The 14,471-nt window shown below is 44.4% G+C and overlaps 1 protein-coding gene across 41 annotated transcripts in view; it reads right to left on the reverse strand.

The window, feature by feature from the left end:
• Positions 1-1,057: 1,057 nt before the first annotated feature.
• TCF7L2 (transcription factor 7 like 2) overlaps positions 1,058-14,471 on the reverse strand; it is a 219,443-nt gene continuing 206,029 nt past the window's right edge. For 12 of the 41 annotated variants that reach the window (XM_031652056.1, XM_031652055.1, XM_031652058.1 and 9 more), the window contains 4 exons: positions 10,662-10,710; positions 10,014-10,064; positions 8,697-8,769; positions 1,058-3,198 (listed from right to left, as the gene is read on the reverse strand). In XM_031652056.1, the coding sequence (XP_031507916.1) occupies positions 2,781-3,198; positions 8,697-8,769; positions 10,014-10,064; positions 10,662-10,710 (591 nt within the window). In that variant the 3' untranslated portion in view covers positions 1,058-2,780. Of the gene's footprint in view, positions 8,069-8,696; positions 8,770-10,013; positions 10,065-10,661; positions 10,711-14,471 lie in introns of all 41 variants that reach the window. The other 29 variants (XM_031652080.1, XM_031652091.1, XM_031652089.1 and 26 more) reach the window with 15 other exon arrangements.

Genomic DNA, 14,471 nt, shown 5'->3' on the forward strand with positions numbered 1-14,471 from the left:
CCAGTGTGCAAAATAAAATGAGGAAGGACAACCAGAAACACTCCTCCCTGGGAATACAAAGCAAAGCAAAAACAAAATGCTGAGATTTTACAGAACAAAAACTTGCTTGAGCAAAGCAGTTTCCGAGGGGCTTTTAAGTCCTTGATGCTACACTGTGCTCACCTTAAGTAACCACAACGGCAACAGGTACAGTTCCATGCCCATTGAAATCATCATCCTTTGAAGGTATAGATGTCCTAGATAAATGGAACAATGTGTCCATCCATCCAGCTAGTCAGCAAGGGAAATGAAATCCAGGGGAAACCTTAGGAAGATCTGTATCATGGCCCCTGCTCAGTGATGGTGATGAACTTGTGCTCTTACCAGGGTACAGCCAAAACACTTGGATCCCACACACAGCAAGGCGCTTCCACACACACCTTTCAGTGCATCACCTTAATCCAATTTTCTAAAAAGCTGCTTACTCAATAATGGCTCATTGCTAGAAAAGGGCAGTTTGACACCCTTGCATCTCTCCCTGCACGCAACTCTTGGAGGTTAGGATGCTGTCACATCCATGATTCTTCACTGCTAAGGAGGTGGTTTCTTAAGTGCACTCTTGGTGGACTAAGTCTCATTCACCAGAATTAAATTCTTTCTGCTTGATACTGTGAGAGGATGAGTAGGATACGTCAGAGAAACTGGTTTATAGCCCCCCAAAAAGTGACATTTACTCTGTAACTGTGCTTTGCTTTCAGCAATAAACTACTGGGGATGGCACAGTGAAATAGTACAGGAGAAGACACACGCCAAGGATCCCGTTTGATACTGACCATCTTCATTGCAAATGACACATTACGCAAACCAGATACACAAGGTGCACCAAATGGGCCACGAGGATGGAGGGGGGGGGGAGCAACCCCTCACAAGAGTCCAAGACCACATTCTGGTACCTACGTCATCACCTACACGCTAACTGTATGGTCAAGTTCCAACTTGGGAATATGTTTTTCTTGCTTACGATAGGTCCAGTTTCCCTAGAGATAAAAATCCAAATCACAGAAACAAGTGACCAGCCTTTATCTGCACAGACTAAGTTGCTTTTATTAATCCAGAACGGCATGCTACAGATACTGTACAGCATGAACATTTATTCATTACAAAAATGGCTTCCAAACCATTAAAAATGAACTTGGAATAAGAGCATAAAACGGAACAGTAACATCACAACTGTTAGGAAACATTCAAAGTATTCACAAAAAATGTTATAGTTAGCATTTTAATAAACCAGAGAAAAATCGGAGACAGGTTTACAATCGCTTCATGTCAACTACAATGGCACTGAATGAACAGGTTTCAGCTTTATACAGCAGTCTGCAACATCAACATGCCTAGATTTTTTTTAGTTTTAAAGTCTGCTGCCTACTCGTATGTAATATGTGTACATAAAAGCGGCAGCCGGTTTTTCGTGTAAGAGTAATCTAATATACAGAATTTTGGCCCTTAAGGGTTTATACCTCTTCATTTAAAATGCTTTCTGGACAATCTGCTACCAAACACATTTTGTTATAGGTGACATTAAAACTACATACAAATCTACCTATGTAACATCACAGCAAAACATGATGAACAAAAATTACAGCATCAAAAAGAGGGAGAAAGCTAAATTCACTGAGAATTTTGGCACGTAAAGTTCTGCACACGGTCAGTCCAGGCCCTAAGGGCGCAGGGTAGGGCATCCCACTGGGAGTTCAAAGGGGAAAAAGATGGTTCCCACTGCTGCTCAGACAGTGTCGCTAAAATTCCCTCACTCATTTTCAAGTCTTGTTTTACATAATGGCTTTTAAAGCAACTTTTGTTAATGCTACTGATCCTTAATGCAACTATTAATGTCCATTTGGTGACAACTGGGTTTCATACAGCCAAAAAAAAAAAAAAAAAAGTCAAAAAGGGAAACAAAAATATATATACACATTTTATATATAAACTTAAAAACCTTGTACAAATGAGTTGTTATATATAAGATGCTTATGCTAAGGGGGAAAAAAAAACTTTATACAGTTTCAAGAAAAAGGAAAACATATTTAAAAAGGGACGACATACAGGTACGACAAGCAATCTCTAAAGCAATAAATACTACTGGCCCAACAGCATTGTGATTCTATTAAGTGTTGAGTAGCATCCCCTCCCCCCAAAAGAACACCACCATGGAACAAGGTATATTAACACATTTTTACCCTTTGTTTCTGTACATTTAAACAATAACAAGTAACATCACAATAAAAGTTGTTTCACACAGAAAAAAAAACAAAAAAGTAATGGCACTGCATTCGTGGTGCCCTTACGGTTTAAAAACCAGATGTAAAATGATTGGTTCGCAAGCTCGTATTTAATACAAATAATACAGAACCAACTCCTTCTGGAGGGCTGCTTCAAAATTGCTTCTTTTTTTTTCTTTTTGTTTTTTAATCAGTCTTTTAAAACTAAGCTATCCGAACTACATAACAGTTATGTATATATATATATTTTTTAAACGCTACAAAGACTTTAAACAGCTGTTGATAAAAATTTTGGTAGAATCATGAGGTTCTTCTCTCATCTACATATTTAAAAGGAGAAATTGAAATAAGAATGGGTCAAATATTGACCAATGAACTCGATAAACATCAACTAATGTAGCCACGTGGCACAAAATTAAGAGAGTACAAAACAAAACCTTTCAAGGTGGGGGGGAGGGGGGCCAAATAAAGAAAAGTGAAACAAAACCATAAACAAAGCAACTGGGGTTCACGACGCTAAAGCTATTCTAAAGACTTGGTGACGAGCGACAGCGGCTGGGGCTGGGTCCCGGCCAGGGAGCTGTGGGAATGTAAGGAAGAAGTCGACGGCTGTGCAACTGATGAGGAGGGGGCGGCAGGCTGCAAAGCGGTTGGGGGCAGGTCCAGGGCCCCATTGGGACAGAGGGCGGAGGCCTTGTGGGTGGCCTCGGCGAGCAGGAGGGCGGGCGGCGGAGGCATCATGGACAGGTGGGCCAGGGGGTCGGGCTTCAGGGACAGCGACAGAGGCTGGGTCTGCTCAGTCTGTGACTTGGCGTCTCGGGGAGGGGAGCCTAGCAGGTTGGGGGAGGGGGGAGGCGAATCTAGTAAGCTTCCATCTGAAGAGGGTGGGCTGAGGCAGCTGCCTTCACCTTGTATGTAGCGAACGCACTTTTTTTTTCTCCTAGAAACAGGGGAGAGAGTTATCTGTGAATAGAGGGCACAGATGCCAAGGGAGAGAGTTACCTAATGCTCACACCCAAGCTGAGGTCACCTAAGGGATGTCCCACAGAGGTGGCATGCCCAATGGTCTGAGGACAATTACGGTGGCGCCCCCCCGGGGCTGGGTCGCTCACTTCACGGTGCCCAGATCTAAGCCTGTTCTGGTAAACCACATATTTAAAGAATCTGAACTCTCTACCTGCTTCCCCCAACCCCTACTAAACACCCACGGCCCCACCCTGCCCAAATGTACGAGAGCAGCATGGAGGTGGCCACCTGCAGACAGTGGCATCTATTTGCCAGCAAGTGGCTTTGTCCAAATTGACATGAACTGAAAAGCTCTTTTGGCTTAGACAGTCCCTCACTTTCCCATCAAGTTTCCTCGGCCCTTCACCCCCATTCCCACCACTACCACCCCCATCCCCCAGTGATTCTGTGTGTGAGTGTGCGTGTGTTTAAAAGAGAAAGACAGAGCTCCTTCCCCAGCCGCCTCGTATCAATATGAAACTCTCAAAATGCTCACTGTTGAGCCCACATAGCTGAAGGCAGCGCTAGCAAGAGGCTTAAAGGTTTTAACACACCACCACCATGAGGCTGCTGGCGCCCAGAGAGCTTTCGGGCTTGTCTGTTAAGAACCACACCAAATCAAGAGAGGTCAGAATCAGGTGAGAAGGGAGGAACGGAAACAAAAATAAAACAAAATAAACTTTAAAAAAAAACAAAAAAAAAAAACAAAAAACAAACAAAAAAAAGAAATCACCAAAAAACAGGTAGAAGAGGATAAACAAAGGTGGGGGAGGGGGAAGAATAAGAAAAACAGAAAATGATTCAAAGGAACAAGAATAACTGGTTGTATGGCCTGCAGGTTGTGGATTAAATTAAGATTCAAACTTGATTTTTTTTACTTTTTTTTTTTTTTTTAAAGATTTGGGGCTTTCCCCTCCCCCACCCCATAGTGAGAAGGTTGGAAGGAGAGATGGTGAGGATGGGATGGATGGAGGAGCATCCTGCCCTTGTCAATATGCCGAGGCCAGTCAATGGAGGGTGCAGCACAAGCCGGTCACCAAAGTGACAACAAAGAAGAAGTGCCAGGGAATCGCAGCATGGACCTTCCTGGGTTTGGGTTATCGTGCGTGTTTAAACCAGAAAGACTAATTTTGCCCTACACCAAAACCAGCATCTCCCCTCTTCACTACTCATTCATGTAAGAAATAGGAATGAGAATTTCAGAACCTTTCTTGCTTAGCATCAAAGGATGAGGTCGGGGAAAATCAACTCAAGAAATTGAGCATGTGACTTCAAAGCTTCTCCTCCCATTAATCCCAGTCTGATGGGATGGTATTTGGTAAGCAAAGGTGAGCCTGGGGATCAACCCCACTAATGCTATAAAAATAATGCAGATACAGGAAGTGTGCTCATCTAAGGACCCTAGAATATTGTCAGAACCATGGCTGATAACACTCCAACCAGAAACACGTGTGTAAGCGCTGGCCAGCTTTCTGCTGCTGGAAGCAACCAAGATGCTGCCTGCTTGAAGGCAACCACTGTCAGACAATGTCACTGGCCTTGGAAAGGAAGGGTGTGCTGAGTTCCTCCTCTCGGTCTGTCCCCAGAGCTGTCTGATCCTGCCCCTGTGTGCATGGGGTTTGGACTCAGCAAGATGGCAGGAAGGCAGGGAAGGAGGGGAGGGGTTTAAGGGAGCATGCTCAGTCCTCCCTGCCTCCCAGAGGCTGAGATTCATGGGGGCTAGTGGCCTCAGGTGTCTGTCTGTTCCCTCTGGGTCAGAAGGAACTCTAGGGGAGCAAGCACTATCCCCTGTCACCCTCAATTTGGCAAGGTTCCTTTTTCTCCCTGGGAGAGAGTAAATAGACTATGGGTTCTGCTTCCATCCCAGAAACCAAGATAAATAATTAAGCCTCTCAGAGTTTTAAACCACCTTAGCCTGCAGATCAAAACATGCTCAAAAAACTAAGATGTCCATGCATTTTAAAAATGGGAGAAGGAAAGGAGGTGGGGGGGGCGCATAAGCAAAACTGAGAAAGCAACAGAGAAAAACAGAGAGAGGAAAGGAAAGGGAGAAGGAAAGAAGTGGGGAGAACAACCAGGAAGACAAGGGAACGGCACCAAGCAGCATTCCATGCTATATTAGGGCAGAGTGAAAAGATGGGAAAAGCAACTTGGTGGGCTCAAAACAGCATCTTGTTAAAATGTCCACAAATGTCAAATAAAACTAGAAACCTTGTGTGGCAAGCTAGGAGCCCTGATTGGCTAGGAGCATTCTGGTACTTTCCTCACCCCTCCCACCCTCATGACGTGGAAGTTTCCAGATCACAGGAATGAGAGGGGCATCTGCAACACGGGACATGAAGACTATGGCGACAGAGCGATGGGTCGTCTAAGGTGGCTGAGCACAGGGCAGCTGGCACGCACACACACTTCTGACAAGTCAGAAAATGCCTCAGTTGGCAACTTTTTTTCTTTTTTTTCCCTTTTTTTTTTTTTTAAAGTACATTTTGTCCTTGGGTTTCAGCATCAAGCCAGGGGTGGCCACAGCCACGTTAAAAGGAAAAGTTGAGCAAAAGGGGGAAGGTAACCCATACTCTTAGCACCCCCAACCTAGGCTTCACCTCGATTCAGAGTGGCCTCTTAAAAACCCCTTTCTAGCTTCTTATTTATTCTGGAAGGAAACTAAAGGTTTTTCCTGATCCTGTTTTGGAATAACGTCCCTCAAAGACAGCAGAAATGCATTTGCTCATCATTCCATGGTATGGAAAAGTCACCAACGAAGAAAAACGTCTGCCGGCAAAGTCTGAACACTGCTGAGACTGGAAAGAAAACCAGGTGGAGACGGGGACCTGGGGAACTCTGGCACCTAGGACCAGGAGCTCAGCATCTGCCATACTGACAGCCCCTCCAAGATGCGTTTTAGAAAACCATGCTGCTCAAACAGGAAGCAGCTACAAAAGTTTTGGGTTGGCAGATTTTTTTTTTTTTTTAATATATCAATAAAATTCTGGGCTCTGAAGATACACCCAGGCTGTAAGCAAGGTGTAAGCTATGTCCAAATGGGGGACGTGCGTTTGGGTCAATGTTAGGAATAACTTCAAGAAACAAAAAGTTTGACTTGCAGCAACTGCTTCCAAAACAAAAAAAAAGGATTCATCAACCACCACTCACCCCATTAATAAACAAACCAGGTACCTGAACTGGCCTTATTGTGAGGCACACACAATAGTGTCAGTTGTATATTTCTACACATCATGAGAAACCCTCTCTTTTAGTGACCCTTGTGGTTCACCAGTCATTTGGCCATGGCAGGGCATCTCAGAACAGGCTTCCACAGCTAGTTATCTTCCCACCTGGTACAAGTAAAATGTTGACAAATTCACTGCTCAACAGAGTCCCTGCCCTCCCTGGCTAGTCCTCATTAAATACCTAACCTCCTCCATCAACTTTGTCACAAAACTCCTTTCTGCTGTGCAGAGAAGACCCCAGGACTGTGTCAAAGGGACATTTGTCAGCTCTGTGAACACTCCCATCTCACAGAATGCCTGGGGATTCCTCTCCTATGGGCAGAGGGCTGTCTGTGTGGCTCCCTCTCAGGGAAGACTCTCAGGCCCTTTCTCCTCTAATGTGCTGGGGTCAACATGAGGCACTTCACCGATCTCTCGTATTGGCATCAGAAAAGGGGGGAAGAGACACAGGAGACTCGTGGGCATGCACGTAATGGGATGCACATCTGATCTAACGTCTAAACACGGAGCACATGGCAAAGTCATGAAGGGGAGGGACACGTGACGAGGGAGGCACTACAAACAGGGAAGCGTGTTTGGGGTGTTGAAATACCTACCATCATAATATTCCAAATTCAAAGACTGCTTGTATCAGAACAAAGAAACAACAAATTTAACCAAAGGTGGTCATTAAAGGAAAGGAAATGAGACAGGAGCTAGTCGGTATCCCTCCACCAAGAAGGAAGTACCTACACTTTCCCTGAGAACGCAGGCTGGATGGAGACCTGCAGGTGGAACATGGGTGCTTCATTTGGACACTTCTGGGCTATTCTGATTCATTTTGGAACCAGTGCTATATATATACACGTATTTTGTGAATTCTGCAGGCCTAGGGACGCTGCAGTCTGAGACCGCATGACTCACTGCTTGCAGCCCTTTAGCTGGTGCATGCCGTTCAATGCCACGCTTCTTTTTCAGCACTGTAAAACAATGTCAGCTAACCAAGCTCCTCTGTACAGACATGTGGTTTTTTAAACATAAAACAACCAAAAAGGAAAAAGAAAAAGGGAAAGAAGAAGCCTACCCCAGAACCCTTCTCCATATGTCTCGACTCTTAAGTGCACGGGAATGCAATTGCTGCCAAGTGTTAACTCATTCAAACCTTTGGAAAGGGTGGCTGTCTGTGCTCAGTACCCGGGCCACCGAGGCATTCATAGGGCCGGGCCAGCTCCAGGATGCTGGCTTTCAAAGCAAAAAGATAAGTGCCCCTCCTTGTTTGTTAAGGCTGTGGTCTCAGTCCTGCCACCAGGGATGTTACTGACGAGAGCAGCGGGGAAAGAGAGAAAGAGAAAGTGGGGAGAGGAAACGGCATAAAATTAGCAAGGAAATTTTGAAGAATGAGGATCATTAGTCATTGATGCCAGAGGGGAGGTAGATGGGAACGAGGTCAAAATAAATTATCACGCTAAGGTACCGGAAGGACAGAATGCTTTGATTTTCCCAAAGGCCTCGCAGTGGTAATATACCTGCACGGTTTGCACCATAAAGTCTGTCGGTCAAGCCCGAACAGTGCCCGACACTTCTTTGGAGTATTTGCATCTGTTAGCATAAGGTAAACACAAAAAATACAACACAATGGTGGGTCGTGCTCAGTTGGATGTGAAATCTCAGCTACCGCTTCCTTTTCTTCTCTATCACCTTGGTTCTACTTGATAATCTTCCCTCACCAAGGACATGAAAGGAAAGGACTTCTATGAGTCAAAAGAAAAAAAATAAAATAAAACAATAAAACACACACACACAAAACAACAACCAGAAACCAAAAAACAACAATGAAAAAAATAAATAAATAAATAAAAAGAGAGAGAGAAGAGGAGGGGAGAAGGTGACGTCATTTGCTTCTACCTAGGCCAGGATTTCAATCCTGGGCTGTCACAAGGAACGGACAGGGGTTGGCAGGTAACATTGCCTGGGAGGGGGCGCGCTAAGGTTTGTTGTCGCTGACCCGAGGAGGCATGAGTGATGCTGTTTTACAGTGGCATTTTGGCTGGCAGCAGCAGGAGAACAAGCACATCCCTCATAGAGCCCATACACTTGGCAGTGTCCCACTCCCCTGTGTCTCCTGAGATCCACACACAGAGCTACAAAGCAACAGGCCAGAGAAGGGGGAGAGGATCGAATAGACCAGCTGCAAACCAGCACAGCGAATCTGGAAAACTATACACACCTGCAAGGGCCGCACCAGTTATTCTGTTGATCAAGGCCAAAGCGCGCTCGGCATTTCTTAGGAGCGCTCAGGTCTGAATGAGTTCAAGAGAGAAGCGAGCAGAGGAGGAGAACGTGGGAGAAAGGGAGAGAGAGAGAGAAAGAGAGAGAGAGAGAGAGAGGGAGGGAGGGGGGGAAGAGAAAGATACAAATAAGAAAAAAATAAAAATAAAAAAGGGAATAAATCAATGACCTGGTTACTAATTGCAAGATAATTGACTTTAGTTTTTTAACTTTCTTTAATTAAAAAAAAAAAAGGTAAAAATCACATTCTTATTCAACTTTTGAAATTAGCTGTTGCAAATAAAGCTGCAGTATCCCTTCTTTAAGGACTGTCTCTCAGATTTGGTTCGAGCTGACAAAGGGAAGTTAGACACGGAAGAACTCTTTTAAATATTTTTCCTCTTTTAGTTCTGCTTTCCCTTTTTTTCTCTCAATTTTTTTTCTTAAAGAAGAAAATAAAGCGAAGGAGGGAATTAAGTTTGTAACATGCTTTTTTCTTCTCAGAATACAATAGTATAAAAAGAGAAAAAAATTACAAATAAAAACAGAACAAAATGAAACAAAATAGAAAGAAATAAAGAAAGAAAAGGGTTGTGGTACTGGGATATTGCAGCTTTTGGAATGTTCGTCTTTTCTTTTAAAATCTATTTTCATTAATTATTAAGAGAGGAACAGATAAAGGTAAACAGGCTGTGTGAATGAGCTGTTAGGAGTTAGTTAGAAGCTCATAGCGGCATTTAAGCAGGCACAGTCAGTAAAATGCTAGTGGATTTGCAAATTATGAGCAGAAAAGCAAAAGGAAGAAAAAAACTAAAATAAAAAAAAAGCAAAGGAAAAAATAATCATACTGCGGATGCATGCTTGCGTGAGAAAACTTAGTGGGAGCAATGAAAAAAATGCCATTAGATTAAGGAGGTTTATTACTGAATTCCTTCCATTTTTTTTTAACCAGTCTCTTTTAAAGAAATACTGCATATTCAATTTGCACAGTTAGTTCAACTCTAAATCACTGTCATCACTGCTTAAACAACTGTTATGGGAAAAAATAAATAAATAAACAAAACAAAGGTTAAATTAAATTTAAAAAAAAAAAAAAAAAAAAAAAGAAGCAACTAAAAAAAAAAAAAATCTACCGAAACATACGAAACCGTGTTGATGGTCACTTTATAGAATGTTCAAATGTCATACGTGTTTAAATGTTAATAAAACTATAATGGCAAGAAAAATTAAAAAACAGTTTATCAACTATTTTAATGACTCAAAATGACATTAGCACCTGTAATCGGAGGAAGTGAAAGGCAAGGATTTAGGAAACATTCGCTGTGTTCTGAAAAAAAAGAACAAATTATACAAAGCCTTCAAAATTTTTGTTTTGTTTGTTTGTAAAAGCCTGGCCTTCTCCAAGGGACCTCTGAGATTGCCTATGCAGTATTTCTAATTTCTTCTAGAGAATGACAAACCTCCTTAATTTAAAATGGGTGTAATTTACCACTGTAAAGGCATGCATCAGAACATTCAGGAACAGCCCAGTTAATATCAAACACTCACACACACCCCCTCCTACTCCCCTAAGCCCCGCCCCCTCCTCATTCCTTCTCAGGCACATACAAAATAAGCAGACTGTATAAATCCCGGCATAGGCATGCCTACCGCTTGCTCTCCAGTTATAGGCTTTGCAGTTATTTTAAAACACATTCCACTAGAATTACAATGTGCTTTTCATGCAACAATGGATGTTACTAGCTTTAAAAGGGCAGTCATGAAGCAATTAATTAAAATGCATAAACAAAAAGGCTGGCTAAGAAGGGTTCCCCCACAATGTCCTGGCCTTGAATTTCTCCTGCCTCCCCCAGATGGAAACCTAACATAAAAGGGTGGTCCTCAGGCTACGGCTTCTTCCTCTAACCTGATGATTGTCACTTACCATTGGTCTCTCCCGGCTGCTTGTCCCTTTTCCTCTTCTTCTTCTTTCCCTAGATGAACAGACAAAACACAGGGAATTATTGCAAGAAACAGACGTGAGAAGAGTGTCTGGGCGCACCTGGAAGGAGAAGGCAGGAGGAAGTGACCATACTGCCATCTCCATCCACATCAACTCCCGGTATTTGTCCAACCTCCAACCCCGCTTCAAGCCAAATGCCCTTGCATTGTACCCCAGCTGGAGGGACACGCCCTTCTTGGGAGAAGAGAAGGGATTGGCGGGTGGTGAAGGGAAGCTCTCATTTCTCATATACCTATGTCCATTGTCAAACCTGACCCACAGCATTGGATCCATAAAAGGGAAGGGGGGACTGCACGAGGAAGATTCGGAGAGGAGTGGGATGACGACATTGCAAGCAGTCTGAGAGTCCATCTTTGAGGAGCACATGAAGGTGGTCATGGCTGCACCAGCTTCAAGGGCTGCCCTGCCTGACCTGCTCACAGCTTTTACTTATGAATGCCAAAGGGTCCCATTTTCAATGAAGAGAATGAAAGCTTTAGCAGGGGCTTCTCTTAGAGCTGGTTTTTAAAGATGTGGGGAAAAAGGGTAAAATAGGACCAGGAATCGTATGGGCTCCTTTCACAACTGCTGAGTGGGCTGGGAGCAGTGGCTGATGCCTATAAGCCTGGCACTTTGAGAGGCCAAGGTGGGAGGATCACCTGAGGTCAGGAGTTCAAGACCAGTCTGGCCAACATGGTGAAACCCCCGCCTCTACTAAAAATACAAAATTAGCCGGGCATGGTGGTGCATGCCTGTAGCCCCAGCTACTCGGGAGGCTGAGGCAGGAGAATCGCCTGAACCCGGAAGGCGGAGGTTGCAGTGAGCCAAGATCATGCTACTGCACACCAGCCTGGGTGACAAGAGTGAAACTCTGTTTAAAAACAAACAAACAAGAAAACAAACCAAACAAACAAAAACCTGCTGAGTGGACATCTGTAAGAAAGACGTTCCCTCAATTCTCTTCTAGCTGACATAATGAGGATACGATTCCTCCCGAGAATGGGTACATGTATTGAGCCTATGCCAGGTGCCAGGCATGATTCTAGGTGTGCTACGCAGATGGACTCATTTTAATCCTCACAACGATCCTCTTCAACAGGTATTACCGCCATTCCAGTCTCACAGAGGAGAACACTGAGGAGTTAGGTAACTTTGCCAGGGTCACACGTCTAGCAAGTGGTGGGGCCAGGAGAGAACTCAGGTGGTCTTGGCTCCAAAGCCCTCAACCACAAAGCTCTGCTGCCTGCATGTTTAATGCCTACCCTCCAAGGAAGCTCTTTCAGTGAGGGGTTTAGGGGATGAACTGCATAGAGTCTTTCATATTCTCCAACCTGATCCTTCTTGGTATCCTGACCGTCTGCTCGAGGTTGCAAATGTGGAATGGGACTGGGGGGAATTCAGGAGAGGGTGACTGCCTCATTCCGGATTGAACTAGTTCTCCCTCCCCTCATAGTCCTGCCCAGATGAAGTAGCTGCCTGGCATACATCGAAATGAAATGGTCTTACATTTCTATATGTTTCAGAACAGCTAAAAGTTGCCTTCGCCTAAAGCTTCTCACAATATGTTGATGTCAGCTCAGAAGAGAAAAAGACAATGACAGGTAGAAAGAAACTTGAGGTCTGGGCGCAGTGGCTCACGCCCGTAATCCCAGCACTTTGGGAGGCCAAGGCGGGCGGATCACAAGGTAAAGAGATCGAGACTATCCTGGCCAACATGGTGAAACCCCGTCTCTACTAAAAATACAAAAAATTTGCTGGGCATGGTGGCACGTGCCTGTAGTCCCAGCTACTCGGGAGGCTAAGGCAGGAGAATGGCGTGAACCTGGGAGGCGGAGCTTGCAGTGAGCTGAGATTGTGTTACTGCACTCCAGCCTGGCGACAGAACAAGACTCCATCTCAGAAAAAAGGGAAGGAAGGGAGGAAGGGAGGAAGGGAGGAAGGGAGGGAGGGAGGAAGGAAGGAAGGAAGGAAGAGGGAAGGAGGGAAGGAGGGAGGAAGGGAGGAAGGGAGGAAGGGAGGAAGGAAGGAACTCGAGAACACATTAGGCTCTGTCAGGAGAACCTCAAGCTCGGTGATGCCACCAAGCTTAGGCTCCACCCTAGGGCTGAGGGCCATCTGTTGTAGAAATGGCCTGTCTCTTCTATGAGGTCAAGGGGCCTGTGCCACTTGGGAGCTTTGCTTTGGCCTTCTGTTCAGGGCTCTTATTGAAACGTGCTATGTCCCTTCACGTACAATTTCTTTTAAAAGGACTTCACGTGCTTTATCATGAAGCTGGCATCTCATGGGCCTGCAACAGACCATCTCCATGCCCGCGCCTCTCCCACGTGAGGGGCAAAGTGCCACCTGGCTGTCCTGGAACAGGCAGATGGGCCTAGTTTCGGTTCATGTAGGAGCCTGAAGTATTCATAAAAACCGGGCACAGAAATGTGTTAACTTCATGGAGTATCAGCATCCCCATACACAAGGGCTTCTCAGCCACGTGTGAAAAAGCATCTCCATTTCCAGTTCCTTGCAATATACTGTGGAGGCATCTGGACATTCCTCTACCCACAAGGAAGCTGTCCCTTTAGGATATAGCATAGAGATGGTGACTACTGAAGAAGTTCTCATTTAGACCAGAGACTTCCGGAGGACAGGGACTGTGTTTTAATAAAAAGAAGACATGAGAAAGTGGATAAACCCTAAGCTTAGTGAAGAGGAAGATGCGTCTCCAGGGAGGTGGCCACCCTACTACCCCCTTAAATGTAACAGAAGAAAGAAAGGGCCTAATATAGGGGTGGAAGAAAAGAAACTCAGGTGAGCAAATGGCATGGGACCTCTATCCTTTACCTAGTGTAGAGGGTTAGAAAGGAAACAATGTCAAATATAACCCCAGGGGTTAGATACTACTGTGGAACTCAAGATTTTTTTCTCTTGGTCTCTAGAGAATGTGCCAAGTCTGACAACCCAAATGTGGCTGTTTTCACTCAATTCTGTTTTCCTAAGGTAGAGACATAAAGTCTTCCGTTACCAGTTGGCTGGAAAAGCAGGAATGTGAAAGAGGCATGAGGCGAGCTCAGGAAGTATTTTCCAGAAGAACCTTTTGGAGTTTACAATGACCAAAGCAATTTATGGAAACTCCCATGTCAAGTTAGTTTAAAAAAAAAAAATACTAGTAAGTTGCTACCACATTCAAACCCATAAAAGCTTCAATGCTGCGGTTCTTAGTCCCAGTGTTCCCTAGTGCATAAAAGGAGTGAGTGTGAGTGTGTTCACACCCATGTGTAATGAGTCATTGTAATAGGAATCTAAGTACCTCTTACAAGAGATAAAGTTCCTAGAGCCCTAAATCCAGATCTCTAAACCTCAAATCGTCTCAGGAGTTCCCTTATTATACCAAACCATCTTCCAAATTTAAAACTGAGCTAAAGCCATTTTGAGTGCCTCACAGCCCTTCTGAAACCCAGAAAGTATGTCACAAAAAGCCTCGAGCAATACTTTCTCTAAACGACTCTGAGGCAAGTCAAACACGGTATTCTTTTGAAGCTATCACAGTCTGCCTTGTACCTTTGTAGAGATTTCACCCTGCACAACTCCAGGGGGCACCATTCACATAGACCCCAGTGTAAATGACATACTCTAGAGTTGTGCAGTGCACGCCCTGCACAGCTGTACATGAAGGCCCTACTATGACCCAAAATGTCTATCGGGGATATGATCTCTACAGAGAAGCTGAATTCCACTCTGTGGTATCATTCTAGATTACTCAAAGAA

This window comes from Papio anubis, chromosome 11, assembly GCF_008728515.1.
Source record: "Papio anubis isolate 15944 chromosome 11, Panubis1.0, whole genome shotgun sequence".
Lineage (NCBI taxonomy): Eukaryota > Metazoa > Chordata > Mammalia > Primates > Cercopithecidae > Papio > Papio anubis.